The sequence below is a fragment of the Microcebus murinus genome, chromosome 13 (genome assembly GCF_040939455.1).
Source record: "Microcebus murinus isolate Inina chromosome 13, M.murinus_Inina_mat1.0, whole genome shotgun sequence".
NCBI classification, from domain to species: domain Eukaryota; kingdom Metazoa; phylum Chordata; class Mammalia; order Primates; family Cheirogaleidae; genus Microcebus; species Microcebus murinus.
Window position 1 is genome coordinate 76,919,044 of NC_134116.1, and position 15,090 is coordinate 76,934,133.

At 41.1% G+C, this 15,090-nt stretch overlaps 1 protein-coding gene across 2 annotated transcripts in view; it reads left to right on the top strand.

Moving 5' to 3' along the window:
- Positions 1 to 14,739, top strand: part of SGCG (sarcoglycan gamma) — a 40,762-nt gene extending 26,023 nt beyond the window's left edge. For both annotated transcript variants that reach the window (XM_020290461.2, XM_076009539.1), the window contains 5 exons: positions 721 to 808; positions 3,103 to 3,222; positions 6,116 to 6,188; positions 11,128 to 11,251; positions 12,761 to 14,739. In XM_020290461.2, coding sequence (XP_020146050.2) covers positions 721 to 808; positions 3,103 to 3,222; positions 6,116 to 6,188; positions 11,128 to 11,251; positions 12,761 to 12,934 — 579 coding nt within the window. In that variant the 3' untranslated portion in view covers positions 12,935 to 14,739. The remainder of the gene's footprint in view (positions 1 to 720; positions 809 to 3,102; positions 3,223 to 6,115; positions 6,189 to 11,127; positions 11,252 to 12,760) is intronic.
- The last annotated feature ends 351 nt before the right edge of the window (positions 14,740 to 15,090 follow it).

Sequence of the window (15,090 nt, forward strand, 5' to 3'; positions counted from 1 at the left end):
AATCCCTACCACTTTGGAAGATATTTGGTTTTCTCTGAGTGAACAATAAACCCACCAGCATCCAATAGCCAAATTACAGCATTCCTCTTGAAGATTGTTTATATAAAAGCAATCTCCTGTAAAACAAAACACCCCATCAGAATCACAGTAACCCAGAAAGCACTGACATGCTTACAAAGCCACTTCATCTTCAACAGAAAGTACCAAAAAAAAGCACCAAAAATTTTTAAAAGCTTATTTGAAATTGTGAGAAGCCTTTGTGTTTTGAAAATAAGTAACAAGCTATTTCTTATAGAAAGGCTAACCATCCTCTGATTTATGTCATGTCTTAAAAATATGTCATGTCCTGGACCTAAATAACAAGAATTGGTATTTTAATTCCTTGGAAAAGAAAAAGCACTGATTGGTCGTATTAGACGTTGGTCGTAGTAGACGTTTACCTTGAGAACCAATTATTACAACTGAACATTATAACTAGTGCATGCAAGCAGTATAAACCCAAGACATCATTATATTTTATTTTAAAAAGTTAATACTTTTACTCCCTTAACATAATATAATTCAGGACTTTTTAATAGTTTTAGCCACAAATTTATAGTTTTCCAGGATCTGTGACTATGGAGAAATAAGTTTACATAAAGCCTAAATTTATATGGAAATAAAAGATATAACCATTTTAAATAGTACATATCTTGCTAATTTTTGAACATTTGTTTCTAGGACTCGCCTCTGCTTCTGCAGTCCACGCAGAATGTGACCCTGAACGCACGTAACTCGGAAGGGGAGGTCACGGGCAGGTTAAAAGTGGGTGAGTCCAGCTTCATCACGGTGCTTTGCCTGCATGTGGTCCAGGAATAGCGCTAAGTGGATAGATTGTTCTTTCTTCTAAAGAATCCAAAGCTATTTAGGAACAAAGTATGAATTTTCTAAATATGCTGGGTTGACCACAGAGAATAGTTTGTACCACAGGAGGGAGACAGCAGGGATGCGGAGACAGCCTGAAGGGTTCCAATTAAACTTATCTGGGTTCCAAGAAATAGAGAGCCATCGGGCTGGTGAGAGAAACAAAACGGTTATTGCAGGACACCCAAGAATCTGGTCTCCAGAGAGCAGAGTGGTCTCTTGGCTGACAGCCGAAAGGATATTCAGAACCTCTCTGCCTCTCTGGATGAGCGGGCTTATCCAGGCTGGTCCACAGTGGAAAAATTTTCAAGTCGGCATGGCCTTAAGGGACTTTTGGTCATGGAGAGGATCGTGAATGGGAAACAAAGCTAAGATTTTGCAACCAAGACACATGGCAGAACTTCAGCAGAGCAGGCCAGGAATAAGAAAAGGCAAGTCCTGTGGACAGCCAGACTTATAAGGTGGAACTAGATAAGACAAGCTTACACCAAAATATCACTAGAGCTAACTTAACCATGCTTTTGTGCTTCCAGTACTTTCTCTATGATAACATATTTGTAGCAGCAGAATATATGTTTCCTTTTTCTAAAGGACTCCATGGTGTTTATTTTTAAATGAAAGATATCATGAGAGAAGAAAAGGTTGGTAATGAGACATACTGTATGTAAGGAAGGATTTGACTGTATTTTCACTAGAAAAACCCTTAAGCTAATATCATACACTTAATTAATCAGATCGTAAGCCATTCACTTTTCCTTCTTTGTACCAGAGCCTTTCATTAAAAATCATATTCTTCAGATGGGCTCTTTCATTATCAACAAGGTGGAATTGGAATTTTATTTCTTAAAGATCTCTACTGCAAAAGTTAATTACTTTTTCAGCTCTAATCAATGTCCAAGTAGGTTATAAAACATGGAATATTAATAAGCGTTCAAAAATTAAATTGCAAACTTAGTAATTATGGGCTTGCTAGCACTTGAAGAACCGTCCAGTTTCCTCTGAAGTAGAAAGCATATTTAAATTTAGACATTGTCTATTTTTTTTTTTTTATAAAATGGAGATGGAGTGTTATTCACCTCCATGCCTTTGCTCAGGTGGTTCCCTCTACCTGGAGGGCCTGGTTCTCCCTTCATCAGGGAGACATGCCTTCTTCAAGGCCAGCTCAGACATGATCCCCTGGATGCTGTCGTGACCCCAGAGGACAGACCGTGCATTCCTGGTCAGGACTCTGTCACGCTTGTACCAAGCACTCATCAAATTGTCCTGAAACGAGGCTTATATGCTTTCCCCCTTAGTGGACCACAGACTGGTGTAAGTTACGAGCTCCATCTCACTTGTTCATACGCCCTCATCCCTTAGCACAGCACCTTGCACGTAGAAAGCATGCAAAACGAATTTGTGTTGAATGGGACGGACTCACTTTCCTGCATTTTCTTTGCTTTGATTAAAAGTTTATATGGCTTTGCTACTCATACATGATATGTAAGTAAGGTCATTTTGGCCATTTTGTCATTGTATATTAAATAATAGTTACAGAAAAAAATTCATCATTTACTTTAACTCCTTACACTTAATAGAGCCTTTTAGAATTGTTATATAAACCTCCAATGAGCAAAGAAGAGATTCAAGATATGATTTCTTCTGGGTTAACTTTAACCACAAAAGTGAGGCATTTGTAATATGGTCTTCCACAAATCTCACATTTCGGATTGCAAGATCCTTACTTGGTTAATAAGCTAAAGAATACAAGTTTAATTATGAATAGGAGACGTTATTTGGGACAGGTTTTAAAAATCTTAGGAAATAAACTTATACTTTATTCATACATATATTTGAGATTGATTAACATACGTGTGTCTTAAATTAATCTTAATAATACAATAGATATAGGCTTAAAACTTGAAAAGGTTAATCATGGAACAAAAATGACCTGGTGGGTACAATGTACACTATTCAGGTGATGGGTATAGCAAAAGGGCAGACTTCACGCTGTACAATATATCCATGAAACAAAACTGCATTGGTACCCCTAAACCTATTGAAATAAGAAAAATTTAAAAAAATTAAAAAACTATCAGCAACAAATCCTAAATGTTTAGTTATTTGATATTGCTGAGTGACATGGCATGTGTAAAACAGAGATTTTTACACTGCTTGTCGTAAACACTTTATAATTATCTGTTTTAATTAATCCATCAGGTCCCCAAATGGTAGAGGTGCAGAGTCAGCAGTTTCAGATCAGCTCCAAAGACGGCAAGCCGCTGTTCACTGCTGACGATAAGGAAGTTGTGGTTGGTACAGGCAAACTTAGAGTGACTGGTACGTAGTAATTTTTTGACAAAAACAATGTTCCAGAGAGCAAACTTCTGCAAAAGCAGATGTACTTTTGGCAGGTTTACCTTGGAATTTTTCAGGCAGATAAGATAAGGGAATTTGAATTTGTTGACTTTCCTGGTGGCATTTCTACTGCAAATCTTTGGTTCTCTCCTAGAAGAATGAAATCCTTCTCACAAATCTTTGCCCACTCTCTTCCTCTGCTATCTTGTTGCCCTTTGTGTCTTTCCAAGTGACTGACTCAAAGGCTTGTCCTAGTTCTCTATAGTCTCCACAATTCAAGTCTCTGTTTTCCAAGTTTCTTTTATGCCCATGATATCAGGTACTTGGATTTGCTACATTTCTACAAAAAAACTTTTCTCTTCCTGAACTAAAGATTGACTAGGGTTCAAAACGGACTCATTTGCAAAAACCTGAGGCAGAATGGCTGACTAGAGACATGGGTTGCCAGATCGTCTCAGAAAGAAGGAGAAGTTTTAGATGGGAAAAAAAACAAAACAAAAAAAACAAAACATAGCTCAGGTAGAATTCCGAGAGAACCGTGCCAGAGTCTACCAGAGATTCCATGGGAAGAAGTTGCAGAGCAGGACAAGAAGGAACAAGATTTCATGAGAAATCCACCCCAAAGGCTGCTGCTGGCATCTTGGGGGCTGCAGGCAGGGGGCGGGGGGGGGGGGCAGAGGCAGCACCAAGGGATCCACAGCGGAGCCGGGTGAGACCGCCTGTGGCTGAGCCCCAGGTGAGTGCGGCCAGCACCAAACAGCCGGTGCTCAGCAAGTTGCCAGCAGGCCTCTCCATCCGGGAAATTTTCCCCCAGAGCCACCGAGGGGGAGTGGGTGCAGGGTCCGGCTGCTGCCATTGGAAGCGCTTATCCTGAAGCCACGTTACCTGTGGGCTCAAAGGGTAGGATGCCAGTTGAAAGAGAGTAGTTTTAGGTTTACAAAAAAAAATGAAGGTAACCTGAACTAGGGGGTAGCAAGGGCCACAGAGGGATGTGAATTATTCCAGTTGAAGGTCTGACAGATAGAGACTTGCCCATGGATCAAATGGGTGGCAGGCATTTACAGAAGAGAATCAAAGATGGTATTTGCTAGATTCCTGATACCAAAGCACTACTCATGTTTCAAACAACGCTGCTATTAATATACAAACCACAGCAAATCTACTTATCATATGAAACCATGCCTAGCACATCCCTACTGGTCTTCTTAACGGCTGACTTGAGGTGTCTTTTCCTTTGCTTTTGCTTTTATATCTTGCAAGCATAGAAGCAATGAGGAAAGAAAAGGATAAAGTGGACGTGTGTGTCACACAAATCAGTCTGCTAGATTGTTTCCTGCTCTTCCACAAACGAAAAGTGTTGTCTATACTTTCAGGCAACCCAGACACTGCACTGTAAAATTTGATTGGCACAGATTATTGCAGAAACTCCAGTGCTCAGTATGGCCTTGGTTTACATAACGGTCCCATTATCATTTAGGTTTGATTACGTGGCGTTTTAAGATGTGACTTGGTATAGCATGCGTGAGGGTCTGTTTCCCATCTGAATATAATTCACATAAGTAATAATATCATTTTCATGAAACATTAACTTGCATTTATGTGTGTTCTTCTATTTCAGTTTATTATAGTTTTTATGTAAATCATTTCACTGAATCCGTCTGTAATCTTTACATTTCATTTTGTACTGAGTTAAGTCTTCTTTACTTATGTGCCACAAGATATTATTCTTTGAATACGGCTTTCAGTTGGGTTTTTGTCACGTCTTCACATTTGAATAAAATAAAATTACTAGGGAAGCAGTAATTATAATAAACTTGTATTTCCATGTGGAATCCAGTGCATTTCCAGTGAACTGGAGTATTCGTTCGTTCCTATACATTCAGCACATTTTCCTGCCCCCGGGGCTACTGCTCTTTTTTAAATCCTTGCCCACAATTCCCGTGTGTTCATAAATGCCTATTTATTTTAAGGTTCGGGCCCACTGCATTTTACTGTATAGTCTTCACTGCTGCCTTAAAATAATTCCTCCCTGATGGTGACTCTCAAAATAATTTAGTTGCACTTTGTTACTGGCATATTAATTTCTATCATATATTGTTTGCTGTTTATGTATCAGAAACTCTATAGCATTATAGGTTAAATTAAAAAGTGTGGTTCTGAATTCAAATTACAGCCCTGCCACTTCTCAGCTGTGTAACCCTAGGCCAGTTGATTAGCCTTTCTGTTCCTCAGTTTCCTCCTAGGTAAAATGAGAAAATATCACCTGCATCACAGGATTCTGAGTATGAAACAAGTTGGGGTACACCAAAGAGCACACCACTTTCCCCATGTTTGCCTGCACGACAGCTGACACAGGGCCTTGTACACAGTTAGAACAAAACAACTGGCAACATACCTATTCCTAGGAAGTAGAAGGTCTATTTTAAATATTTAAAACTTTTGATTTTTTCCATAAATATCCTGATGTGCTTTAGAAACAAATGGCACAAGATATAACTTTTACGCATAAAACCCAGAGAATTAGTCAAATTACTGTTACCTAAAATTATATAGATGCAGTTTTCAGATGGAATTTTTCTTTTACAATTTGACGGCTAATATGGCTCTCTAAGTTTTAAAATAAGCCTGCTGATTTGTAATTGCTTTGAGAATCATATTTTGTTGACAGGAACCTAGTGAAGTTTTGGCCTCCTCTGACAAGTACAGAAGCAGTTGGGTATACATATATATTTTTTCCCTTGCAGCTCAAACATCTGTACAAATTCAGCAACAAAGAGCAAAATCTGTGTGTGCTTTAATATGTAGGCTAAATGTTTAATTTGTTTGGCGCCATTATTTTACCTCTGTTTGTGATACATCTTTGGCCTTTGTCTAGGGCCTGAAGGAGCTCTTTTTGAACATTCAGTGGAGACACCCCTTGTCACAGCAGACCCCTTTCCAGACCTTAGGTAAGAATTCTCATTCAAATATAAAAAAAAAAAACAAACTTGCTTATAGAAGACAACTGAATATGTACTGGGATTATATGCTAGCAGGCACTACTACCTGATTGTTTCTTATTCCGTTATTTGTCTTGATTTTCAAGACTTTCCACTTGGAACCAGGTGTTATTTATTAAAATCCTAAGGCAGCCAAAAGTCCTGCTGCCTCTACAGTCTTGATGCCTCTGAACTGCACACCTCTACCTTCCCTGTGCCCACGATTCCAACAGCCGGGTCCTGCCTGTGGTTTGTTCCTCTCCAGTCTGCCCTGCACACTGGTATCAGAGTGACCTTGCTCAATGTAGACTGTTGAAATTGCTTCATTGGCCCCCACATCAGCCAGGGGAAAATCCCAAGTGCTCCTTGGGCGCTCCCGGCCCTTCAGGGTCTGGGCTATGGCTGGCAGCTGCCTCCTCCCTTACCTGAGCCCCCCTCCCCACCACAGAGTGGCCGCCCTCCCCTCCCCTCTTCCTCCACCCAATCCTTTTGCACAGGCTGTTCCATCTGCCTGGAGTGCCCGTCCTTCCCTTAGAGGTCCCGTGAATGTCTGCTCATCCCTCAAGTGTTAATTCAGATGCCATAAGTTTATGATTCGTGTATTTGACAAACTCAGTCATTTTCCCCTGAAAAGCAGCAGCATAAGTTTCCTGAAGCTTTTTGCAGTTCTTAACACAAAACGTGCATGTAGTCATGTTATGTCATCCATTACTAAACCATCTGCAGACGGGGCAACAGTGGAAGAGAAGGAACAGTGGAAGAGAAAGGTGCCCTACGTGGACTTGGAAATGTGACAAAAGGCATTTTTGAAAATGGCAATTTACTTTAAAATTTTTGAAAATATGTACACCAGTAGTAGAGAAAATAACTATAAAAACCAAGTGCATCATAAATCCATATTTGCGAAATAGTTGGAAACCTCTTTTTTCATTTGTAGTAAAATACACATAACATAAAAATCACCAAGTTACCTGTTTTCAGGGCACAGTTCAGGAGGGCTATGCGCATTCACACTGTGGCACAACCATCACCACCATCCACCACCAAACTTTTTCATCTTCCCAAACAGAAACTCTGTCGCCGTTAAACACTAACTCCCCATTCCCCTCCCCCTCCCCTTCCTCTCCCACCACCCATCTCGCGACCCCTGTTCCACTTTCTGTCTCTATGGATCTGACTCCAGGGACCTCGTACGAGTGAAATCATACAGTATGTGTCTTGTTGCGACTAGCTTATTTGACTTAGCATAATGTCCCGAGCCTTTTGTAGATCTTTATATAATATTCCAAATACATATAACCACCCAGTTCCATATATAATTTCTTTCTTTTTACAGAGTCTTTGTGCCTGTGTGTATTTCAGTGTATCACTAGGCTACTGAATGGCCTTTACCACTGTAACTGTTATATTGCAATTATATATTTGTATTTCATGACAAAACCAAATCGTATTTTTAAAAGCAAATGGTCTTAAAGTCCAAGCTATTGCTGAAAATCACATTGAGAATTTGAACTGGAAGTCCATGTAGGACAACTAACGTGTTATAATAACACATCCTGTATGATAGGGAAGATGAAGTGCAGTGGCAACCCCTGCCGTACACAAACAAGCCTGTGACCTCGGCCGGACTAACCTTTCCAGACCATTTTGTCTCATATTAAAAATTACTGCTAGTAATCCCTGCCTCAGCGTATTCCAGGAAATATTTAATGAGACACTATGTTAGAAGCATTTTGTCAACTGAAAAGTCAAATACAAGCAATCTTTTTATTATTATTATACTAAATAGATATTCACACTAAATAGGAGTTAGAAATTCAGCATTTCTCTTATCTGTAATGTCTAATTAAATATTCACAAAAGAAAGGAGGAATTCAATTTATCTTACCCACTTAGGGAACACTTGTAACATAAAAATAAATCGTGGCTATAATTAAATTATAACAGCGCTCATTAATTTTGATAAAGGATCCTAAGATCAATAGTAAAGAATTTTTATAGAGAAGAAGAACATTTAACTTTCCTAGGATAGAAAAATGATTCAGTATCTTTGAAAACCATCCTATTAAAACCATTTTAAAATTGTAAAATAATGTAAATTGTAGAGATGACAGACCACTTTTTAAAGCGAATGTCGGTGTTTTAAAATATATGGGTCTCGAATAATTCATCTTATGCTGTCCCATTAAAACTCAAGTTTGTTTTTTTTTTTCCAATTTTGGAAAATTATCAGCCATCATTTCTTCCCATGTGTATCTTCCTCATCCTCTATAGCAGGCGACCTCAGACCACAACCCGAGGGCCACATGCGGCCCTTGCGGCGGCTGCCTGTCCCGCTTAGCAGCCGACTGGCCCCGGGCCCACAGTGCGCACGTGTGGAATGTGCGCCGCACTCTCCAACGGTCTGAGGGACAGTGACCTGGGCCCCGGGTTAAAAAGTTTGAGGACCCCTGCTCTAGAGTGTAGGGGTTCTTACGTGGTGGCCCGTGGACCTTGTTGGGAAAGCCCTTCAGGAGGGAGGCGGGGAGCTGCCCCTCTCCCCTTGGTGAGCAGGGGAAAGTCACTTTTCTTCATCCCTCACCTAGGAGGTATCTGCTACTCTACAGGACAGCTGGCTTGGCTCTCGCACGTTGCTAGGGGTAAGGCCGAGGGCAAACCCGTTACTTACGGTGAGGTATGCGACAGGACATCTGTCTCTGATCCAGAACACCTCCTGTGTGTATTCAGGATAGCATTACTCAAGACGAATATCAAAAACCCAACACTTCCTAAATGAAGGAAGGTCATCTTTTAGTTTATCTTTATACCCAGTTTCTCAAATTTTAGAAAAGAGATTTTTTTTTAATTGAAATTACTTTTCTTTGTCCTGTGGCCTCCAAACCCACCACTATGACCTTCGTCTTTGGCAGATCACTTAATGCAGCTCACAGCTCCTTTCAACTTTTCTCTTTCCCAATTCTAAAATTTACTCTAAATTTGCATGTATTCTTTTTTTTTTTTTTTAAATGCAATCTTGGAGAAAAAGGTGTAGTCGTGGCTTTTCCAAGGCTTCGCTTGCCACCTACTCTCTTGGCCCCAACTCCTCCCATTGCTTCTAAAATCTTAGGCCATTAATCACTTTCCACGTCTCCATATACGAGGCCTGTCCGGAAAGTACCCGGCCATTGTTAACATAATGGTCATGTCGAGGTCGTGTTGTTGTAGTGTAATAGTTGATCTTGGAAACAGACTCGGCTTCACTAGCATCTTCAAGGTCACAGCCGGACCGGTTGCCTGAAATGGACGGGCCTCCCGAAGGTGCTTCTGTGTTCTGCAGTCCTCGCCTCCAGGCAGGGGAAATGGAGGCAACCGGCAGAGGCCAAAATAGCAACTGGGCAGGCAGCCAGCCAGAGCAGGCACGTGTAAACATACCCAAGTGCTTCCCCACAAATTAAGCCCCACCTAATTTGACCAGTAAATTCCAATGTCTTTAAGAGTTTTCTCATACTGAAGGTAGTAAGATTTCAAAATGTGTAGCAGGTGGAATTTTGCATGCTCAGATGTACATAGGAAAATGAGACTTTATCTTGTATAGCAAAAAGTGATTGACAAAAAACTTGCCAATTCAAGGTAGCGATCCATCTCATCTAAAAGTCTGTCAAATAAACATTCGACGGATTTAAATGCAAATCCATTATCAGGGTATTTTCCCTTAAGCCATTTCCCTTTCTCCCTCCTCTCAGACCCGCTCCCCCCAGCCGATGCTGCCCTGCAGTGGGCAGGATATCCGAATTATGTCTTTTTCGTTCTCCCCTTTATTGCTCTTTAATATCTCAGTGAAATCAGCTTTTTAAACATTCGTGCTGAGCAGCTGAAAAACTTTCAAGTGCTCACATTGTGCCACCTGGTGGAAAGTCAGTCTTTGTTTAGCAGAGGCAAATGAGAATTTTTCTGGCCTGTATATTCCTGGTTCTATTCCTATGTTTGGCTTAACCACAAGAAGAGTCTGATAAATTTTACAAAAATTAAGCCAGCCTGGGCCAACCTACATCCTGTGTATCAACTCTATCAGTTCAATACTTTCTCCAAAATAAATCTTTTCATCTGCCCTGTAACTTTTCTACATTAAAAATAAGAAAAAGCCTGCAAACGAAATCTAAAGACCAAACTTACATTGTCTCATAAACGTGTGGCAAATGCATGTGTTGTCTTTAATTCTTTTTCCCAAACAAGTTTGTGTTTTAACTAAAAACTAGTTTTGCAAAGTTATTCACAAATGGCGTTTTCTTCCAGTGTGGTGCTGTTGTGTGCTTAACCGGGTCATCTGAAACTACTGCCCAGGATCAAGGCTGACAAATATTTCTGTTTTTTAGCAGATATGAATCTCATAGGCTGTCATTGATAGGAAGTTTTTTTTTTAAACTACACGTTATTTCTGGATGTATCAATGAATAATGCACAATATGTTAGCATACAAGAATGACTTGAAGGCCAGGCATGGTGGCTCACTCCTGTAATCCTAGCACTCTGGGATGCTGAGACTAGAGGATCACTCAAGCTCGGGAGTTCGAGACCAGCCTGAGCAAGAGCAAGACCTCATCTCTACTAAAAATAGAAAGAAATTAATTGGCTAATCAAAAATATATAGAAAAAAATTAGCCAGGCATGGTGGCGCATATCTGTAGTCCCAGCTACTCAAGAGGCTGAGGCAGAAGAATTGCTTGAGCCCAGGAGTTTGAGGTTGCTGTGAGCTAGGCTTATACCACAGCACTCTAGCCTGGGCAACAGGGTGAGACTCTGCCTCAAAAAAAAAAATGACTTGAAGATTCTGTATACCTTATTATGTTTTCTATGCTAGGCCATTGGTTGAGAGATTGCTGGGGTGGCTTCTTTTTAATACTCTTTTCATTACTTCTTCTCCTCATTTCAGGTTAGAATCCCCCACGCGGAGTCTGAGCATGAACGCCCCAAGGGGCATTCACATTAAAGCGCTTGCTGGAGAAACCGAGGCCCTTTCCCAGGAGGATATCATTCTCCACAGCAGCGATGGAACGGTGAGTTCAGTGGATGGAGCTCCCATTGTATGTCCATCGAGGTATTGGAGTTACATTTCCAGTAGTTTGTAACAACAAATTTATGGACGGCATAGAGTAGAAAATGTGAAAGGAGAGCAAGAGATAATTTAGCATTACCAGAAGGAGCAAGAAAGGTTAAAATTAATTCTATGTTAGATGCACAGAGCTTTCTTTGGTTGGCATTTGTGCTATCAAGTCACTCGTTATTTTCAACTTTGAGAAAACACTGCATACTTTCAGAGGTCACAGAAACTATCAATTTTGCCATTTTCTAGCGATCCAACTGCTCTCAGTTTGTCGCTAGGAGTTCCCCGTACATGACAGCCACCATGTATTTGCCCAGAGTGCTGGGCTTGTCACATGGAATTAATTATGTGTAAAGGAAATTGAAAGGTGGATAATCACAGCATTTTTTAATTTTAAAAGCCAACTACAATGAGGATAAAACCTGAGACTTCAAGTCTAGAAGCACAACAGTCTCCCAGGAGATTCTGCTTTAAAATAAAATAACATCTCTCCAGCTTGAGTCTGACAGCGCACCAGACCCAGCAGGGCCAGGCTGGGCCTGTGACGCCGCTGCTGGCCCGGCACTACACACACGGTGGGCGGGGCGGCCGGGCGGCAGGCAGGGTCAATCCTAGACAGGAAGGTGTGGATGAGAGCGACAGAGCGCAGGGAGCTCGCCTTGTGGACAAGGAAGAAAGTTACGCCTACCCACAATATACCTTAACTCTTCCTGACCAGTGAGCGCCCTGGAGTGAACAAGGTTTCACTGCTCCGTGTGCCGATTCTCATTTCCTTATCAAAAAGATTTCCAAACCTCCATCAATGGCTATTTGCATTTCAGTTTAACTAGATGACAATAGGACCAGAAGACCCAGTGCCTTTCATCTTAATTGGCTTTAGTCTGTGTGTCTCCTGCTTTTCAGCACCTGATGGAAGACAGTGAAGTTTCAAATAATATCTAAAAGTTAGGGAAATGTCAACGTTCGAAGGTAAAAACTGTTAAGCCCTATTTCTGTGGACTGTACTACTCTGTGGATTGTAACTGGGGAGGAGACGATTTAGCATAAAGTCAAAGGAGTTCAAAAGATAAATGTGAATCGGGAGAAGAATTCCATTGTTTTTGCCGAGTAGTTCTGAGACTCATTTTTAGGAGTGTAACATCATAAAACTGAAATGCAATGCTGTTTACCAAGCACGCAAACTGTTGTGACGATGGGTCACATTTCCCAGCTGGCCTAGCACAGGGGAAGAAGGATGAGTGGCCCTGCTCCGACTTGGAGGAGGAATTGTCAAGCCCCTGCCTGTGGGTAAGACAGAACCAGGCTTCAAAAGCCTCAGACAGTTATGATATGATTCACATAAAGCCAGATGCCTACTTCATTTTCTATGAGGAGAAAAACTAATTTGTTTAAAACATTTTGAGACCACGACTTTCCTGTTCATTCCTCCCCTAACATCTCACCTCTCATTTTCTCCCAACAGCTTGTGCTTGATGCTGAAACCCTGTGTCTACCCAAGTTGGTACAGGGGACTCAGGGTCCCGCTGGCAGCTCACAGGGACTCTATGAGATTTGCGTGTGTCCAGATGGGAAGCTGTTCCTGTCTGCGGCTGGCATGGCCACCACGTGCCAGGAGCACAGTCACATCTGTCTCTGAGCGGCCTGCCCCTCCCACGGAGCACCCACCCCCTCCAGGGAGCAGCGCTGTGCCGCCGGCCTCAAGCCCTCACACCTGGGGAGTGGCCGGACATCCTGCAGGACTGGGGAGGTGACCATGGGCGGGAGGCAGGAGGACATGCTTTCCAGAGGAACTAAAAAACTACATGATCTCAAAATGGCGTGTGGATGTTAGAAACAGAAGTGGAAGAAATATCAAAGCAACATATTTATTCCACGGGATTAATTTTCATGAGAACAATTGTGACTGTTCCACACCTCCCTCCCCAGTGCTCGGACGTGTCCACGTGCAATGAAGTGTTGAGTTGCTGTGTGGAACTGATTTATGATATTCAACTGTGGATACTAACTCCCTGTAAGTCACATTGGTCAGTGCTAAAATGCTTCCTTTCTATCACTCAAACCTCAAGGTCTCCCTTCAGCTGGATGCAAGGTGTGTCAGGCTACACAAGAAAATCTTCACGTTTTAAAGTGAATTTGAGATTTATCTGATTTTCAATATGGAGTCAAAGGAATAAATTACACAAAATCAGTCATGTAAGCAATAAACATCAACCTATATTTTTCACATACTTCACAGTTGAAGAGTGCCTTACTTTCCTTAATCCTCACAACACTTTGAGGTAGGCATTATTTTTCCCCAAGTGTCTGGTGACAAAGACTCAGGACAAGTCACGTCACACAGCAACTACTGCAATCAAACCAAAATGTTTGCATAGCATTTTCACTTTGAAAAACGCTGATATGCTGCCTCATTCCATCCAGAACACCCAGCTGTGTGATAACCAGACAGATGAAGTTACACTTATTTGACAAATGCAGAACCTGGGTCCCAAAGGGGTCTAGTCACCCACCAGGATCAATGGTCTTGATCAGCGCAAGGCGGGCTCCTCCCTGCTCAGCCCAGGTACTTACCTCCTCCGTGCAGCAGATAAAAGACTGGCTGTAACTTCACGGGACCAGATGCTCGCAGCTTGTGGAAATGTTTAGTGCCAGTGGGTGTGTCAGTTGCCATAGACATCAATGGGACACTTCTAACACACGGAGACAGGTTTGCTCTGTGCAGGCCATCACAAAATTGGTAGGATTGGTTTTGGTTTTGTTTTACCTGTTGTTACAATAAGAATCTCCAAACAGCTCAAGACACAGTGAGACCAACAACATTGCCATTTTCTGATGACAGGGTTTATAACTGTAAACACAAGTTCATTTGCTACAATCTCAGAATCAAGAGAAAGGAGAAAAGGGAACTCCTTATTTCTAGTGCTGTTTTAATATGTTCATTTAACAGCGCAGCTAACTTAAAACAACTCTCCCTGGTTTTTAAATTGCTAGTATGCATGAACACTTGAGATTGCAAAGTAAAAATACAGTGCTTCCCAAGCAGTTAAGAGCAAAACACTCAACTCTAAATGTAATGCTCCTCAAGTTTCACAGAGGGCTGTGTGCTTTCAATTATAAATTGGCGTTAACCTTTTACACTTAGTTAAGTCCTGATTTTTTAAATTAATATCTGCTTTCCTACTGCAGTATTCCTATTGTCATAGTAAATAGTTCTGCTGTTTTGTCACATTTACTCTCCTGTTCCATGTTTGTACAAGACATGTCTTCAATTCCAGTTGACCACAACACAGGGTCACTGAACATTGATAAACTAGCTTGGTTCTCATAGTACATGTCCAAGAAATGGTGCTTAGACGATAAAGTGAGGTCAAGAAAAATAATCAAGGAGAAAGTATGGAGAATAGAACCTTTTGAATAAAAGTTAAACCTTTCTATTTTTTACTCCTTTGCTACTGGAATCATTTTGAAAGAAGTTGTTATGGATAGCTGCATTCTCCAAAATGATTAGGAATCTATCCTTCAATAGAATCAAAGCTTTTAGATGGGCTGTATTCTAAAATGGATTGCATAAATCTGTCTTCTTAAACACACTACACAATGTGATTGAATTTTCATTGAAGGTCCAAGGTCATGATTATGAACATAGATAATGAGGTATATAAACCAATACTCCAATGGCTATGGAGTATTAGCCACAATACTAAGTGGCTATGGACTATTGAGTGTTGATATTTTAGGGATTCAAAACTAGCAATTATTTCTTTTCCATTCTCTGAGCTAACTGCGAAGCAG